Source organism: Bradysia coprophila, chromosome X (genome assembly GCF_014529535.1).
Source record: "Bradysia coprophila strain Holo2 chromosome X, BU_Bcop_v1, whole genome shotgun sequence".
NCBI lineage: Eukaryota > Metazoa > Arthropoda > Insecta > Diptera > Sciaridae > Bradysia > Bradysia coprophila.
Genome location: NC_050737.1, coordinates 2,461,031 through 2,477,574, shown reverse-complemented (window position 1 = coordinate 2,477,574; position 16,544 = coordinate 2,461,031). Strand labels below are relative to the sequence as shown.

Below are 16,544 nucleotides of genomic sequence, written 5' to 3'. Positions count from 1 at the left end.
GTTTCTGACATTTTTTTTTCTTTTATTTTTTATCCAAAAACTATATTTACACACAAATTTTTTGTTTCAAAAAATTTTCCAAATTTTCCTTATTACCGTAACATTACATCTCATAAATGTAAAAATTTCTGTCTAAATTCATCCGATTCATCACTTTGTCAATCCAGTCTCTATACCGACTCACATCAACGTATGCAGCTGGAATGTTTGATTGCTTACAGCCTATACCCCACGATACGATTCCCGATTGGTAATAAGAGTCGACTGAATTTGGAATTTTACAAAAAAGCGGTGATCCACCATCGCCGTCGCACGTGTCTATGCCTAACTCTCCGCCTGCACAAATGAATTTACTGTCCAAACGAAAATATTTTCCCAAAATGGTCTTGCGGAACAGATCCTGACATTGGTCGTGTGGGACAATGGGTAAAGAAATTTTCTTCAGTGTAGTTTGATATTTACCCCGACGGCCTCTTTCATTTTTACCCCAACCAGTAACGAAGCAACGTTCGTTGTCGAATGAATGATTCGGTGGTGGAACACAAATTGTGTTAACGTTGTCTGCTAAATCAACCGGTGCTTTGAGGATCAACATTGCAATGTCATTCAACAACGTTGGTTTGAAGAAGTCGCGATGAACAACAACAGATTGAATTTTACGATCTTGATGCGGCAGTAGCTCGTCAGTATTTCTCATATCCCATTCACCAGCTCTTACATGTAAAAATTTAGGATTCACTTTTGACACACAATGTGCAGCGGTTAGCACTACAGATGGATGAATAAGGCTGCCACCGCATTGATAATCATAAAATGTGGATTTAGGCGTTCTCTTCATTACCATCACCATCCAAGGAAATTCCATTTCATGAGCTTTACCGTCGTCTCCAGAAGTTCGTGGTTGAAGGTGATTTGAATTGCGAAGGCCACATTTAGGACTCCAGTTATCAATGATTTCGAAGTCATCATCATCTTTATCGTCTAATGCATCTGTAGTTGTGTCCGAAATTTCGTCATTGATTTCATTATTGATGTTTGTGTCCTTTTTGTTGTCGTCATCGATCAGTTTACAGCATACTTCCGATTCGGCACAAGATTTGGTTGTATCAACGTCATCGTCCAATCCCAGTCTTGGAATCAGTAAATTAGCGCCACTTGTCAGTACGGTACCATTGACACAAAGATGGCTCGGAACGCAAACACCAGATAGACAATCGTTTGATTCTATGGATGTTTTGTTTGGAAGCGACGTAAAAACTTCGCCCGGAGGCGGAATGTAGAATATCTGTCTAATCAATCTTCTGATTCGGCTGTCAGTTATTGGAGGTGCACTTAAACAATGCGATACGTACAGTGTAATGAGCATTGTCGTTTGTATCATAACATACCAATTCATTTTGCTTACTTTAATTGTTCGTTTAGCTAGTGGCAAATAGTTTACTAAACCGGAACACAGATTTTTTTGCTGAATTGTTTTTCAATCAAAACTTTTCATTCACAATTTTGTCCTTTCTGTTTTACAATATTTTAACTGAAACATCTAACCACCTCAACGAATTTACGAATACTAGCAACAATTTCAAAATTGACTCTTGTCATTGGCACTATTTTGAAAAATAATGTCAGTCGTCTGAAATGTTGGCAACATGGGTTTCATCCAGTGTAATGTCAAACATTTGTTGACTTTGTTGTTTGGCAAAACAATCAATAGATGCCGATAGATGCGCTAGCTTTATCTCGAACAACAAAGTGACATTTGAATTGATCTAATCAGTGTTACCAACATAGAAAATTTTAGTCCTTAAGTTTTTCTGTAAGCGAGTATTCTGATAGTATGTATTCACTTAGCAATGCAATGGGACAAATGACCGGGGCTGGTATAATCACTTACATCTTACAGTTTAAGATGAGTACAGACTGTGCAATACACAATTCATGAAAAATGTCAAACAAGGTAAGTCAAAAACGATTTTTTCCTCGATTTTTTGGCATAAATTTGTTCAACATCGCAAATAAAAGTACCCGTGTCTCGTACTTTGTCGATAAAACTTAAATTCTAAAATATTTTTCACTTTACAAATTCCAAAAATATGTGATTTGAGCCATTTTCCACACAAATTCCACACATTGTTTTAAGTTTGCCGATTTCGCCTTTTCATTCAATCACCTATAGTTCAGTGGATTTTTGTTTTGACTACTAATCTCAAATCTGAATTTTTTTATAAAAATCATTTTTGACCGTTAAAAATTTGAATTTTGTATGAAAATTCAATTTTTTTTTTTTTCGTTGTTATGTTGGATTTTCATGCCTGTCAAAATTATTTTTATAAAAAAATTCAGCTGTAATTTTTGAATTTGAATCAAATTTGAGGTGATATTTCGTTAAATAAGAAGTGATTTACTTTAATTTTTGGAGAGGAAGCAGTTCAATGTGTGCATTAATTAGTGTCCCAAATTGAAGTGTCGAAAAATTCTCCCAAATGATTTTAAAATCAAATTATTTTCCTTGACCAATGGTCAATGATCAGCGAATGTGATCAAAAACTTTAATTTTTTCTTCATAATTTAATGTCGGTTGGACATGTTCAATTTTCTAAATTTATGTGTTTAGGGGCCGTTCATAAATTACGTAACGCAAAAATCAACATTTTTCAGACCCCCCCCCGGGTCTATAACGCTAAAAGGGTCAAGTTTGACCCAATTTTGTTAGAACCGTAACGCTTGCCTCATACCCCCCCTCCCCCCTCTAGCGTTACGTAATTTATGAACGGCCCCTTAGCAGCTTCCTTGAATACATTTTTTTTGCAAAATCAGTCGTAGAATTTTGAATAAATCAAATAAAAAATTATGTTGTCATTCAGGTAAACGGGTAAGATCAGATAAATTTTTGACAAGTCTGCTGTGAAGTTAGCCGTAAGATGCACAGCAAATCTCAAATTATTTTAGGCGCGAATTTACAAAACAACTGTTTTGCGGAAATGCTTTCATTTAATTAAGTACACATTTTCGGTGAATTAGGGGTATCGGATAATCTGGCACACGGTGCCAAAAGAACTACGTAAAAGGTGAACTCGCAAACGCAAGTTTATTGCTGTAAATGCTTTTTAGCCATGTCATCTACTTTCATTGATGTCATCGACTTAAGTTCACCTTTTACGTATTTGAAAAATGCGTTGTTTTAGCCAAGGTAAATATAGTGAGGAGGTAATGCCATATATCACCGAATCAGATATGCAGTGGCACGAAAGTTCGATACAAACGCCATCTCATCCCTTCGTCGAAAGCAAAAAATGGAATAGAAAGTTGTGATCTGTTGTGAGATAGTGAATTTTTTTTTTGTGAAATACAAGTAAATCGTAGTCAAAGATTTAAAAAAAAAGATGTCATTGGCATCGAACTTATGTGCTAGGCCGCGCATCTGAATGGCATTACCTCCTCACTATATTTACCTTGGGTTTAACACAGTGTGCCAAATTACCCCACGCCGAATTAGGGACCTTTAAGATGGTATCATCAGTTTATTAGTACACCTTATTGATTGAAAAATGTTGAGCCGTCTGTCAAATATTCTTGACGTATACCTGATGTTAACGCTTATTTTTTTCCATTTTCTATGGTACCAGTCTATACCGATCCAAGACGAATAGAAGCTGACGTTTTAGTAAGCACAAGAAGTTTCACCGCTGTGTATATAACTTCGTTGTATACATACCTTAAGTTGTTGAGTAGACATTTTTTACACATTATACTTAAGACTAACCTTTAACTCATTAAATTACTGTAGTAATAACCCGAACCACTTACCACAGCGCATGGACTCTTATTCTCGCTCTTATTATTTATTCTAGCCACACCTTAAAGAGTTGTGCAATGTATTGTGCACTAACCTTAACAGATTTAAGCGAAATGTGTCGGTTTTCAAAATTCCGCATGTGTATTTTAGCTCGTTTCAACAACCAAAATTTTACCAAAAAATCTGCGTCGCATGTGGCAGATAAATTTTCTTGCTGGTCTGTTCCTGAACATTTGCCACTTTGCGACGCAGATTTTTAGCCCCGTACGAAGTACGAAGGGGCTTATAGGATTACGATGCCGTGTGTAATTGATGGAATTCGAAGCAGACGGTAAGGGCAAAGTGTTTGCCTATGTTCATAGATGATGAATCCGCAATAAAAATTTGGGCCGTCTGTCCGTCTGTCCGTCTGTCCGTCACGTCGATATCTTGAGTAAATCAAATCCGATTTCAAAATTATTTTTTTTCCTGAAAGATAGTCAAAATAGTGAGGCTAAGTTCGAAGATGGGCATATTCGGGTCGGCCCTTCGTGAGTTAGGGCCACCTAAGTGATTTAAGGTATTTTGGTGATATTTATGGCAAAATAAACGATGGAAATGACACGGCAAATGATAGGTATTGTCAATACCAATCCAGGAAAAAAAAGTTTTTTAAAATCGGGTGAGTAGACCGTGAGTTAGGGCCTTAGAAGTGAAAAGCTACTAGGGCCCTATGCATATTTTACATAGAACTCAAGTAAATTTCATTCGTTTTTCGTAATTTTTGTGTCATTTGGAAGGTAATCAAAGGCCGAATAGAATGTTGTTGAAAAAAAAATTAAATTCGGGTCCTCGGACTAAGGCCGCTACTAGGGCCCTATGCGTATTTTACATACAACTCGAGTAAATTTCATCCGTTTTTCGTAATCTTTGTTTCATTTGAAAGATAATCGAACACCGAATAGAATGTTGTTGAAAAAAAAAAATAAATTTGGGTCCTTGGACTAAGGCCGCTACTAGGGCCCTATGTGTATTTTACATATAACTCGAGCAAATTTCATCCGTTTTTCGTAATTTTTGTTTCATTTGGAAGGTAATCAAAGGCCGAATAGAATGTTGTTGAAAAAAAATTAAATTTGGGTCCTCGGACTAAGGCCGCTACTAGGGCCTTATGTGTATTTTACATATAACTCGAGCAAATTTCATCCGTTTTCCGTATTTTTTGTTTCATTTGGAAGGTAATCAAAGGCCGAATAGAATGTAGTTGAACAAAAAATTAAATTTGAATCCTCGGACTGAGGCCGATACTAGGCCCTATGTGTATTTATACTCAATAAATTAAAATTTTAGGGCTATTTGAAATTTTTGTTTTATTTGAAAGGAACGTCGTACGGGGCTTCGTAATTGCGCTATGCGCAATTTCTAAGATGTACACATTACATAATAATTTTACTTTAACTACTTTAACCGGCGCATAGGCTTACGGTCAAAATAGGGTGACAGACGCACTAGGGTCACGTACGCAATAGATATACGGGTTTGTACGTGGCTCAGTCGCTGCAAACGCTCCGACTGTTCTGATGGCTCGTTTTGGTAAAATTTTGGTTGTTTCCAGTCAATTTTTTTTTGTAAAAATTATTTGGCAGATGATGAGAAAAACTAAGCCAGCTTGTTTGAACTAAAATTGGGTGTAAAATTTATTTTTTGTGTAACGAAGCTGAAATTTAACGAAAATCGAAAATTTTACGAAATTCGAAAATTTGACGAAAATCGAAAATTTGACGAAATTCGAAAATTTGGCGAAAATCGAAAATTTGACGAAGTTCGAAAATTTGACGAAAATCGAAAATTTGACGAAAATCGAAACCTTGACGAAAATCGAATATTTGAGGAAAATCGAAAATTTGACGAAATTCGAAAATTTGATTGACGAAAATCGAAAATTTGACGAAGAAAGTAGTTCTCTATCTGCCACAATTCAAGAAATATCTCCAAAATCCCAATTGACCCACCCATTTCCAACTTTCGACATTTTTCACAAATGCCCTTCTTTTCTACTCGTAAAACTCTGAGACTTTGCCGAAGAAAGTAACTCTATCTGCCACCATTCAAGAAATACCTCTGAAAACATAATTGACCCTGACCCACCCATTTCCAACTTTCGACATTTTTTACATATGCCCCTCTGTTCTTCTCGTAAAACTATGAGACTTTGCCGAAGAAAGTAACTCTCTATCTTTCATAACCCAAAAAAATTTTAGTCCTTTCATCCTACGCTCGAGTAGCTCAAAATTTGGTCACTCTAATCACTCTAGCTCAAACGAATCTGACCAGATTTTTTTAATTATTTTTTTGTTCGAATCGTGTTACGAATACCTTTCATTTGATAAGTCGCACGCCTCTGTAGGTTTCAATACAGCTAAGCTACAGCCGAAAACGCGTCCCTCGAAAACTACACTCAGAAACCACTTCGAGGCCAATAAAACAAAATTCTGGTTTTTCCTGGGGTAATGGCGTATCACAATTTCATTTTTATGCCCACCCTGAGGTTCCTGCAAAATTTCATGGAGATTGGCTGACTAGTTTCCGAGATCGTCCGTCGATCGATAGATAGATTAGATAGATAGAAACATACAGAGTAAGTTGAAAGATTTTGATTGTTTGGGAAAAGTCAATTTGGTGTATTTACTATGAAAAGTGATAATTTCAAAACGATGTATCTCCGGTAATTTTAGAGCTACATAGTCGAGTGATAGCTCGTTTTGCTCGTATTTGATGCGCGAATAAGATAGAATAGGATTTGTGGTGATACAGGCCAAAGGAAAGAAACTTAAATTTTCGCCTATATATAGTTGCCGCGTCTCAAAAAATTTTCTTCGTTCTTTTTTTGGAAGTTAGACTGTGTCAAGTCCACCGCTAACGCTCCGGACATGATTATTCAATTTATCAACGTGGCACGTTTGAACAACGGTAATGCAGTTTCGCGGATACGGTGTGAGCTGTGCGTGTATGTGTTATAATTTCAAAATCGATCCTCAATGGCAATAATACAACATTTATTTACACAAACAAATTATTTCAACAAATGAAGAAGAAAAGAACTCATACAACGAAAACCGTTATTCCGTTATTCGTTTTATATAAAAATTTAAAATCTCTTAAAATCTAAAATGTAAATTCACACAGGAATAAAATCACTATCACTGATGATGCGTAGAGAATTATATCGTAATAATATCGTAATAATTTTGGTTGAGCTATATATAATATGTATTCACTGTGGTTAACCTGAACGATAAACCATAATAATTGTTGAAATTGATGCATAAACTCTAGTGATTCAGATATCATTTAATACTACAACCGGCAAGAATCCGTTATATTGCTTTCACAAGATGAGCTGCCTTGTATCTCCCTCAATACAGTTGGCGTTTCATTGGTCAATTCGCAATGGCCTGATGGACGACTGGATGAACTACTTGTTGGTTCTATACATTATAACAGATTGAATTTCAGTTTCAAGTTATATATAGTTATGTATATAGCTAAAATAAACTATTCAAACAATTACCTTCCGGGCAAATCGGTGCACAGATAACATTTGTCGTGCGCGCCTGCATATTTTCCATATTCACTTTCATCGATATGTGTCCGAATAGGAAATATCCAAGTCCCATGCTCAATACAACCGTGATGAACAGGTACCCATTGTAGATCATTACCGACAACATCAGAGCATAGCCCAATGTGTTATGCAGCAGGAAAACGGCAGCTTCGGCAGATAGTTTGGCCAATTGTTGTGGAAATTGTTGCCGCCCGAAAGTGGTTGAGTTGGATGTAATAAGCGTGGCAGTTTCACTGGGTGCACACGAAGCCGAACGGAGTCGTTCACGAGCGGTGCGAGCACGTACTTTTGCTGCGTGTACCTACAAGAGTTGATATTAGTTAGTAGTTTGGAACATCAGGAGCCGACAATCGAAATAATGCACTTTTCCCGCGAGTATTGACCCGCTTTCTTAAGTCAATTATTTTTAGTGAAACATTGAAATTTCTTGGAAATTTCAAAGCCTTCGAATTAGGGTCGTTCGTTAGGATGGTAAAAAAATAATTAACTTTTAGGTGTGTGCCATTTTACTGACCTTCATCAGTTCATATGTTAACGATAATATTATCAATACAGCGCACAGTGCAGTAAATGATCCCGCTGTATTTATCGTTAAACCTTTAAAGAAGAAGTCCCCAACATTTGTCGTCCAATCAAAAGACATCGAGTGATGCATCTTACTGAAAAAGAAATACTTTTTTTTATAGAAAACCGATGTTGTCGGCAAAATATATTTTCGATCATATTCATTTTTCCAAATTAGATAAAACGCAACTGCCATACACACCAAATGTTTGGAACTTTAATTCGAAACATGACTTCAATTTCGAATTGCAGATTAGCAAAATTAGTAAACAAACATGGGGCAATACAGACCCCGTACGATTCATTGTTTGACAACATTTATACTGGAATTTTATTAATGGTATTTGTTGATTAACACCAACACTTCTCATGTCTGTTTATCATATTTAACGTTTATCATAAACGTAATGAGTAAGTTCTTTGTATATGATGAAGGAGGTACAACTCGTTTGCTGTGTATCTTGAATAAATAATTATTTTTCTGTCTACTGTCTATGACAGTCTGATCGTTTTATCGACATCAGTAAATAACAGGCAAATTTAAATGTTTCTTTTTCCAAAAAAATATTTTATCTGGAAGATCTGACTCATTGGCTTTGAAAGAGTGACTGTCGCCACATACATATTTCGGACAAATTTTTTCGGTTATAGATTCTCCGGTGAAACCACTGTGGTTCCATTTCTTTCAATAACCAAAATTCACACAAAATTGGAATTTCTGTGGATGAAAGGGATGGAGAATATGCAACTTTTCAGCAGTAATGTCGGATAAACAGGTTTGGATTAGTTGGGCTCGAAGCCTGGATACTTGCAAGTTTTCTGTAGTTAAGTTTGTTTAATAAAGTTTTAATAAAGTTTTATCGACAATGACCACACAAATATGCTTCAGAAGTGTGCTAGGGTAATGTCACAGTCCGGTCAATTCGATTAAATTTTTTTTAGTATTATCAGTGTGTTGCATTCGGCCCACCAATGCCCAAACCAAACAAAGCTAGATATCTTATCTGCTACACAACAAGTGCAATCATTATTGTGAAAAACGTAAGCGACTGCAGCCATTGAAACCTTCGAAGACCTAGCATTTATAAAAATTACTTCCGGTCCTGATCTCAACCAATTTAAATAAAATTATGAAGGCCGTTACTTTACAGCAAAAAAAATTCTCATGTATCCGATGCACTAAACCAAAGTGTGAGCAATGTTTTTGTTTTATTGAAATTACCGTGTGGGTAGGTAGTTGAAAATTAAAGTAGATTTTGGTTATAATATCAACTTCTGAACGAATTTTGTTTCACATCCACCAAGAACATCTAACAAATTTGAAGTTGAACACCAAAGTTTGTATGTACCAATGATCAAAACTACACTACACATTCGCTACCCAACACAAACAAGTAATAAGACAACATCCGTCACATCTTATCATTTGTGGTCACGTTTAATTTTCGAGGCGATAGTTTAGTGAACCACAAAGCAGACCGCAGGAGTCAATTATTTATCAACAAATTATGTAGCACAAAGTGAAATGTTCAAAATATACGATGGAATTTGAGTGAGATTCTTCACCTTGAAAAATGTTTTTTTTTGTAGACCTTGCTAATTGAAGAGTCGCACAATCAAAGTTTGAGTTTATTTTGAAAACTATCAACGCACTTATGTTTGTGTATATTGCACTATCTTTACACCCTTATCACTGTTGTTGGTACAATGAAACTTTTGTCCGAATGTAAAACTAAATTATCGAAAATGAAACAATGTGTACACAAAGCTAAGCACAAAACGGTTGAGTTCACACTTTGAAATTGCCCATTCATTCGGATATAAGTGTATGTTAAGTACCTGGACTGATCGCAAAAATTGCGCGCTTGTATTTATTACAATATTGTATAATAATCTCTTTACTATTACGAAAATCGAATAATTTTTTTTTATATTTGACACAGACTGAAATTGAAAGTTGTTTTTCTGGTTAGTTGGCAGGTTAGGTTATTGGTATTGGTATTGAAAGTAAATTTAATTCGTATATTTTTCACGTTTTATATTGATGGTACAGGTGTGCTGTATATTTTTGGTTAAATGGCGCAGCACACTGCTTATTTTGTTGGAAAATATATACAACTGTGTGATGTGACTAACATCTAAATAATTAAGATTCTAATCAGGATAATCGCCATAATCATCCTGTGTAGATTCAACATCAATAATTTATACTCACCACTGAACGATTTATGTTACTGCGATAAATATTCTAGACCAAACGAATTTAAAGCACACAGACGAACGACCATTAATATAATTTGGTAAAGTCCATTCTTTCCAATAAACAACAATCCAATGAACCACTTTAATGTTGACAATTATTATCAGCCAACACAAAATCAGCTGTGATGTCACTGTTAAAGACAAAAGTTGCGCATCTCTTTCGCTGTCAAAAAACAGCGACTCAACACACACACACAATATATGGAAACATCGGAAACATAGAAAATGTTCTATGCGGCTCTTTCTATTTATTCGATTCACACCAAAGATACTGCATGCAGTCGATGTTCATGAATGAAAATCTTCTTGATAAATAACGATGTGCTTGTTGTTGCATGTCAATTTCGTATTAAATGCATCTGAATTAGAATATTTGTGACAAACACATCGTTCTTTTCACATAAAACAATTGCTTGTGCCATCGAGTGATAAATTAATGCTCTTCTAGATGTGTAAATTGTTTCTCGAAACATGCAGGCCGAGTGTGATAACACACATCACCAAATAGTTATTTAAATTACAAGAGGCGAAAAACGGTTTTTCAAAATTCGAGGTGTATGTGAGCTGAGAGGGTATTGTAACATGAGAATGCGTGTTTGTGAACCGAGGTTTACCGTGTTTATCGACTCTCTTTTAACACTGTATACACGGCGCTTTCCAATTTGTTAACTCTATGTGAACAATTTTGAATATTTAATCACTAGAGATTACAAATTTGTCTATGTGTTAGCGGGGAACATTTTGACATTTTCTAAATATGCAAATTCGAATAAAACTCGTGTTTTCGATGTGAGCGAATGTAAAAAGCATTTATCACAGAGTCGCATAGTTTTTCTCAATGGCAACGAAAGCTTTACTTTTCGTCACTGAGTTGAGAAAAGTATCTTTTCCAAACTAGTGTTGAAATATCACGACTTCAACGTCGTTTAGGAAAAACGTTGTTCCTAACTTATGCTAAATGGATTTTTTTTTTGCCGAAATTTATTGCAGAACTCGCCTCCGGCTCATTGAAACTTTCCTCCAGTGATTTTCAGTTTCCAGTTCATATAGGTGATGTTCATATGGTCAAATCAACATCATTAGACGCATACGTGTGTGAACAGTACATCCATATTACACTTGCGTAGTAGAGAACAGTCAAGGAAAACTTTCGATAACTTTTAAATGACCTCAACTGTAAGCTCTCTCTGACCGACAATAAACTCACAGAAAATTTTCGACGATAATTTTACCGGACATACCTTCAAGAAAACACTTTCTTGATTTTTTTCAATTTATTTAGACCACTTAAGACGACTTTACAAAATGTAATTGAATTGTGAGAAATCTAGGCGAATTTTAGCGATTTGTTTCTGGGCTTAAGTCACGGGCTGGACACTCTATGAATAGTATTTAAAAAATGAAGAATGACGTGATTAGTGTCAGGCCAGTGGCTTAAGCCGACCTCACACTATGCCTTGACAGATGTGTTCAAACAAAAGAGCATAGGATATCTGTCAATTAATGCACGAAAAACTATTCAATCCTGTCTTGTCCATATAAAATTGTCTTAACTTGCAGCGAAGATAAAAAGAAGTGGTTTCAAGGCTGATCCTGTTGTGCGCTCCGCTTCTGATCGTTAAGCAGCAAATGGCTAATGGAGGAACAGGTCCCTATGTTTCGCACGTACAAAAAGGTAATGCAAAGGGGCAGATCTAATTACGGTATGGGTGCTCACTCAAATAAAAATCACCGGCAAAATGTCTTTGAACATTATGAATTAGCAATAAACAAATATTTCGATTTACATTTCACATTTTACATTTGTAACTTATGTTGGCGATTGAGGCGGAGCTTGGCTAAAATACGGCGCTGTATTCCGTACCAACAGCGTATGGCAAACATCACAGACACGAGCAGGTTTGTTCCGCTGCCCCGATGGAACCAATTTCGTCAAACACTTTTCACAGTAAATTGTACCGCAGTGGCGACAGTGTTGCTGTTTTCAGTACACAAAAAAAATCTTCATTTTCTGAAGTGTTTCTAACTGCGAACAAACTAAAGTTACCTTCCTTCTGGTCACAGCAAATGCCAACTTGCAATTGGGACAATTTTCAATATCTTCGTCGTCCTGCCAACGTACCGCTGTGTCGGCGGCACGAATTTTTTCCAATTCCATTTGTAAGGATTGAGACAGTCGCACGAAATCTTTTTGAACGGCCTCGCTATTTCCTAATTCTGTTTGCAGAACACTCAATTTTATCTTCAAGTCATTGTTTAGCTTCTCAAATTTGTCCTTGAAAGGGAGAAAGAGGCAAGAGGTTAGTAAGGAGATTGGCCAGACCAATTCGGTCCATCATGTCTAGCATTTTTACTTACATTTGCCTCTCGAAGTTCGATAATTTGCACACGAAATTCGGATGCTTGTTTACGAAATTCCATATCCTTTTTCTCCAATGCATCGTTCAATTTCAGGAGCTTATCTCGCTCCGATTCTGAATATTTGAACTGTGATCTGAAAGTAGACAACGAAAATTCTTTGAATTTATAGTACGACTTTCTGGCCGGACGTAAATTCCACCGAAATCAAGCCATTGTTGCTAACAAAATTTATTCGAATCGAACTGCTTGCCGACAGGCTGATAAAAATTCAGCTTGAATCGACTGAAATTCGGCGCACATCACTCGTTTAAGGGACCAGGATGTGATGTTATCTAAGGTAGAAGGGGCTTTCTATCGTTCATAGAAATTTTGATGTTCTTGCCTTTGAACCTTATCTACCTGCTACTGTTCAATCAATTTGACAACATAATGAAAGTTTGGGCTAGTCATCGCAGTGATGCAAATCAAATCAATAGGTACGCATTTGTGTGGAATATATGGTTGACACTAAATCAAAAATGTCCCGATATAGGACAGGAAAGTTAAAGGCAAAAGCGTACCGACAGTCATTAAAGGTATAGCGCCCATAATCTATCAATCTTAGAATCAAAATTCAATGTCAATGTCAACACTTACTCTAGAGATTTAAATTTGGTTGTTACATCCTTCTCAAACGCTTGACGCTCATTGTTCATGTCATTCAATCGATCCCGAAGTAATTGTGCTTCGTCCAACAAACTCATACTCTCGCGTTGCTGATGTTCACAACCCACCCTTGCCTCGATTAAATTTTCATGATATTGCAACAGCAATTCCTGCAGATCTTCCACATTGTTGGGTAGATCAATGCGTTGATTTTGCAATTCTTGCGATGTAGCCAGGTACTTGCCGCATAAAAACTCATTGTCACTGTGCATTTTGTCCAAGTGACGATGGATGTTCTCTCGTTCCATCGTCAATTTCATCAATTCTTGGTTGATATCGTCTTTGAAGTCAGCGTAATGACGTTGCATCAGTGCCACCTCCCGTTCACCATTTTCCACTTTTTCCGTTAATTTCTCCACCTCGAGCTTGTGTATTTCCCTTTTCTCCTGCCACTGATTCTCTAAATCTTGCCGGAGTGCTCCTTCGCGATCCAGGTCTTCTTTTAATCGCAGCACGTCCCTTTTCGTTGATTCGTGACTTCGCTTCTCTTCTACAATTTCACCTTCCACCTTAGTTATCTTCGACAAATAATCTGCACAAGTTTCACACGACGTATTCGTCGCATTCGGATTACTGTTATCACGTTGAGAAATCATGCCCATCAAAGCTGATTCATTCACCGGTTTCGATGCACCGCGGAAACTCTGTAGTTCTTCGTCAGTGGTCCGAAGCTTTTCCTTCAACGCCTTAATTTCTTCTTCTAACGGGACAACCAGCGATCGAAGCACTTCAGCATCTTCTTGAGCCTGTGTAAGGATAGAATTGAATGGATGATGTAACATCGTTGCGAAATATGAGCGAGAATTCAAAGCTGATCACTACGATCACTCAGTTGATAAAATGACAAAAACTGAAAAAATCGTAGAAAGCTGTCGCACTTTAAAATCTTAGGTTTTACCACTTTAAATTGTTCCACGTGCACACGTGCTAATTTAATGCTCAACGTGCTCAGAAATATGAGAAATGTCTTAGTCCCGTTCCCGTAGGTAGTACTCAGAACTAGTTGCAATTAGTCCGTCCATAACTTGTACAAATAAAAATTCTTTTTTTCCACGAAGGATAATCGAAAGTTAGAGTTTAGAGTTCAGACATGAGCAAAATCGAACGAATAAGTCCAGAAATATTGTCGAAAAGTTAACAACCGAGAGCCATCGACTACCTGACCGTAAAATAATATGTCTCGCTCTCTGCATACATAAATCGTACGGACTATAGATCGGAACATCCTCAACTCTTTTTCCTAAAATTTGTAAAACAAGGACTGTGCTAACGGTCAGTCGACAATAATGTGCATTGCGTAGTCGCTGACCTGACAATCTAATTAATCCCAATCCTATATTGCGGCCGTGACCTTGAGGTTCAACTGGACTTCAGGTAAATGGGCAAAATTTTCTGCATTGTTATGTATGTTGAAATAAGCAGCAAGGCTCCTTGTGCGAGTAAAACGTGTCGAGTCGACCGTGTGGATGTGGAATGAATAAAATGCAAATAACCTGAGATTTTATAATGAGATGAAGTTAAAGCTAAGATAGGCCAAGCAAAATTAATGGAAAACACCGGCACAAATAGCCAGACCGTAAATCCAATTCTACCGGCACAAGAGTACAAATAGCTACTTTCTCCAGTGGTCGCTGTCACTGGACACAAAATTCTGTCGCTTTCCGGAGCAGAGATGCTATTTGTTCCCTGGTTTCCGTAGATTATTTCTTAACGGATGATTACACAAATGATTGTCAATCGATGAACTCATTTCGTGCGAATGTCCCGCCCTTTTTAACATTTCAAATGAAGTTTTTCGCCCGAGCCATATTTGGCTGGAAAAGGGCTTCGAATCAATATAAACAACGAATTTTGCTGGGACAGGGAAGACGGCATCATTCGCATGAAACGGCTCCATATTGTACACATAATATTTGAAGGTTAGTGAATTTGGAATTAAAAGCAATGCAAAGAAAATTGGTGGAACAATTACCGATTACGTACATATTTGTTTACCTTCCTCATTGAATCTTCTAAATAGTCATTGCTTGCGCCAGAATCGGCACCTAACTTTCTAGCTATAGTTTTCTTCACATTGTTTATCACGGGTAATAAACTTGGCGTGTCCTGCTGCAATGGAACAAACACAAAAATTAATAGCAGCACACGTTTTGACTATAGGGGCAACTGCGTCCTGTTTACCTGTTGCGAATGAACAGCATCTCGTAGTTCACTATTTTCAAATTTGATTTTCTCAATTTCGTCACGAAGTCTATCGATTTCACTTTTGGCGCTACTAGCTTCTTCAATTGTTTCTGTAATGACCGAGCAAGGTGTAAATTATTTTCAATTTTTTTTTATCTTCTGCGTTGTCACCTTGAACTAACTGTTGCAATGAAGCAATTTCTTCTTGCGCTCGCCGATCCTGTCGTTGAATATCCGATTCTCGTTTGTATTCAGCGACCAGAACTTGACTTTTGATTTCATTTAAATCTTCTTTTAGTTTCTCATTCTCTTCGGCCAATTTTTTACATTCACCTGACCAGGACACATTATGGAGAGTAAATTATATTAAATGTCGAGTCGAGAAATTGATAATACGTACTCTCTTTCAGGATAAACAAATCTTTCATTTTAGCTCGTTGAATGTTGAACTCATCGTGCAATTTCTTATTGTCATGTTCCAGAATCGAGAATTTTGATTTCCAGTCTGAAAAAAAAATTGCGGACATGAGATTACCGACAATTGACGGAACATATAATCATAATGTAGTCATACCATCATCTTCATTGGGCTTATCGTCAAACGTCTGATGATCAGTCATTTCGAGAATTGTGCAAGCAATATTCAAAATAAAAAGATCCTACAACACAATATTGGCTTTAGGGTGGAACGGTGGTCGTTCGGATGACGAATTATTGGTCATTGATCGGAACAAAACAAATTGCGCGTTGCAGAAATAACTTTTTTTCTTCAAATCGTAATTGATGAACGAATGTAATTAGTTTGGATGTGGTTTTTAAATGCGTTTTGACTGCAATCACTACTACACTTTCTGAATTTTTTTATTAACTTCTGACAGCTGACAATTTTTTGACAACATTTTTTTTCACAAAAGAATTCGTTCAATTTTCTCACGTGTCCTCCCCATAAGCACGAAAAGTTGGCGGTAAATTTGATTTTGCTGCATCTAACTAAATCGATGGAGAGGTCATTACGATGTGCCCGAACCTGTTCTGTTCTTTCACCATGTTCTGGCTGTTCAACGACAGCGT

The 16,544-nt window shown here is 36.8% G+C and overlaps 3 protein-coding genes across 13 annotated transcripts; all 3 read right to left on the bottom strand.

Moving 5' to 3' along the window:
* Positions 1-15: 15 nt before the first annotated feature.
* On the bottom strand, positions 16-1,669 carry LOC119082337 (phenoloxidase-activating factor 2-like). Its single transcript, XM_037191849.1, has one exon. The coding sequence runs from the start codon at positions 1,394-1,396 to the stop codon at positions 104-106; it is 1,293 nt and encodes a 430-aa protein (XP_037047744.1). The 5' UTR covers positions 1,397-1,669; the 3' UTR covers positions 16-103.
* Positions 1,670-6,807: 5,138 nt separating this feature from the next.
* Positions 6,808-10,367, bottom strand: LOC119082771 (high affinity copper uptake protein 1-like). 8 transcript variants are annotated; one of them, XM_037192420.1, is made up of 4 exons: positions 10,177-10,367; positions 7,912-8,056; positions 7,344-7,698; positions 6,808-7,260 (listed from the first exon to the last, which is right to left on the bottom strand). In XM_037192420.1, the coding sequence occupies exons 2-4, from the start codon at positions 8,050-8,052 to the stop codon at positions 7,130-7,132; spliced, it is 627 nt and encodes a 208-aa protein (XP_037048315.1). In that variant the 5' UTR covers positions 8,053-8,056; positions 10,177-10,367; the 3' UTR covers positions 6,808-7,129. The 8 variants fall into 8 exon arrangements, with proteins under 8 accessions (XP_037048315.1, XP_037048326.1, XP_037048270.1 ...); XM_037192431.1 differs by lacking the exon at positions 10,177-10,367 and adding an exon at positions 9,311-10,008; XM_037192375.1 differs by lacking the exon at positions 10,177-10,367 and adding an exon at positions 9,528-9,825.
* Positions 10,368-11,962: 1,595 nt separating this feature from the next.
* On the bottom strand, positions 11,963-16,357 carry LOC119082002 (rab GTPase-binding effector protein 1). Of its 4 annotated transcripts, none has more exons than XM_037191340.1 (9): positions 16,048-16,357; positions 15,874-15,978; positions 15,645-15,806; positions 15,471-15,583; positions 15,285-15,395; positions 13,221-14,035; positions 12,582-12,717; positions 12,271-12,498; positions 11,963-12,201 (listed from the first exon to the last, which is right to left on the bottom strand). In XM_037191340.1, exons 1-9 carry the CDS (start codon positions 16,091-16,093, stop codon positions 12,034-12,036), a joined length of 1,884 nt encoding a protein of 627 aa, XP_037047235.1. In that variant the 5' UTR covers positions 16,094-16,357; the 3' UTR covers positions 11,963-12,033. The 4 variants fall into 4 exon arrangements, with proteins under 4 accessions (XP_037047235.1, XP_037047215.1, XP_037047229.1 ...); XM_037191320.1 differs by having other exon boundaries at positions 15,273-15,398; positions 16,048-16,356; XM_037191334.1 differs by having other exon boundaries at positions 15,285-15,398; positions 16,048-16,356.
* Positions 16,358-16,544: the final 187 nt, after the last annotated feature.

Bases quoted from the DNA above. Each gene is read 5' to 3' on its own strand.
- LOC119082337 (XM_037191849.1), bottom strand. From the start codon at position 1,396: ATGAATTGGTATGTTATGATACAAACGACAATGCTCATTACACTGTAC.
- LOC119082771 (XM_037192420.1), bottom strand. From the start codon at position 8,052: ATGCATCACTCGATGTCTTTTGATTGGACGACAAATGTTGGGGACTTC. The intron at 7,699-7,911 runs GTCAGTAAAATG...CAACTCTTGTAG, and splicing joins TAACATATGAACTGATGAAG to GTACACGCAGCAAAAGTACG. The intron at 7,261-7,343 runs GTAATTGTTTGA...TATAATGTATAG, and splicing joins TGCACCGATTTGCCCGGAAG to AACCAACAAGTAGTTCATCC.
- LOC119082002 (XM_037191320.1), bottom strand. From the start codon at position 16,093: ATGACTGATCATCAGACGTTTGACGATAAGCCCAATGAAGATGATG. The intron at 15,399-15,470 runs GTAAACAGGACG...GTTCCATTGCAG, and splicing joins ATGCTGTTCATTCGCAACAG to CAGGACACGCCAAGTTTATT. The intron at 12,202-12,270 runs GTAACTTTAGTT...TACTGAAAACAG, and splicing joins TTGCTGTGACCAGAAGGAAG to CAACACTGTCGCCACTGCGG.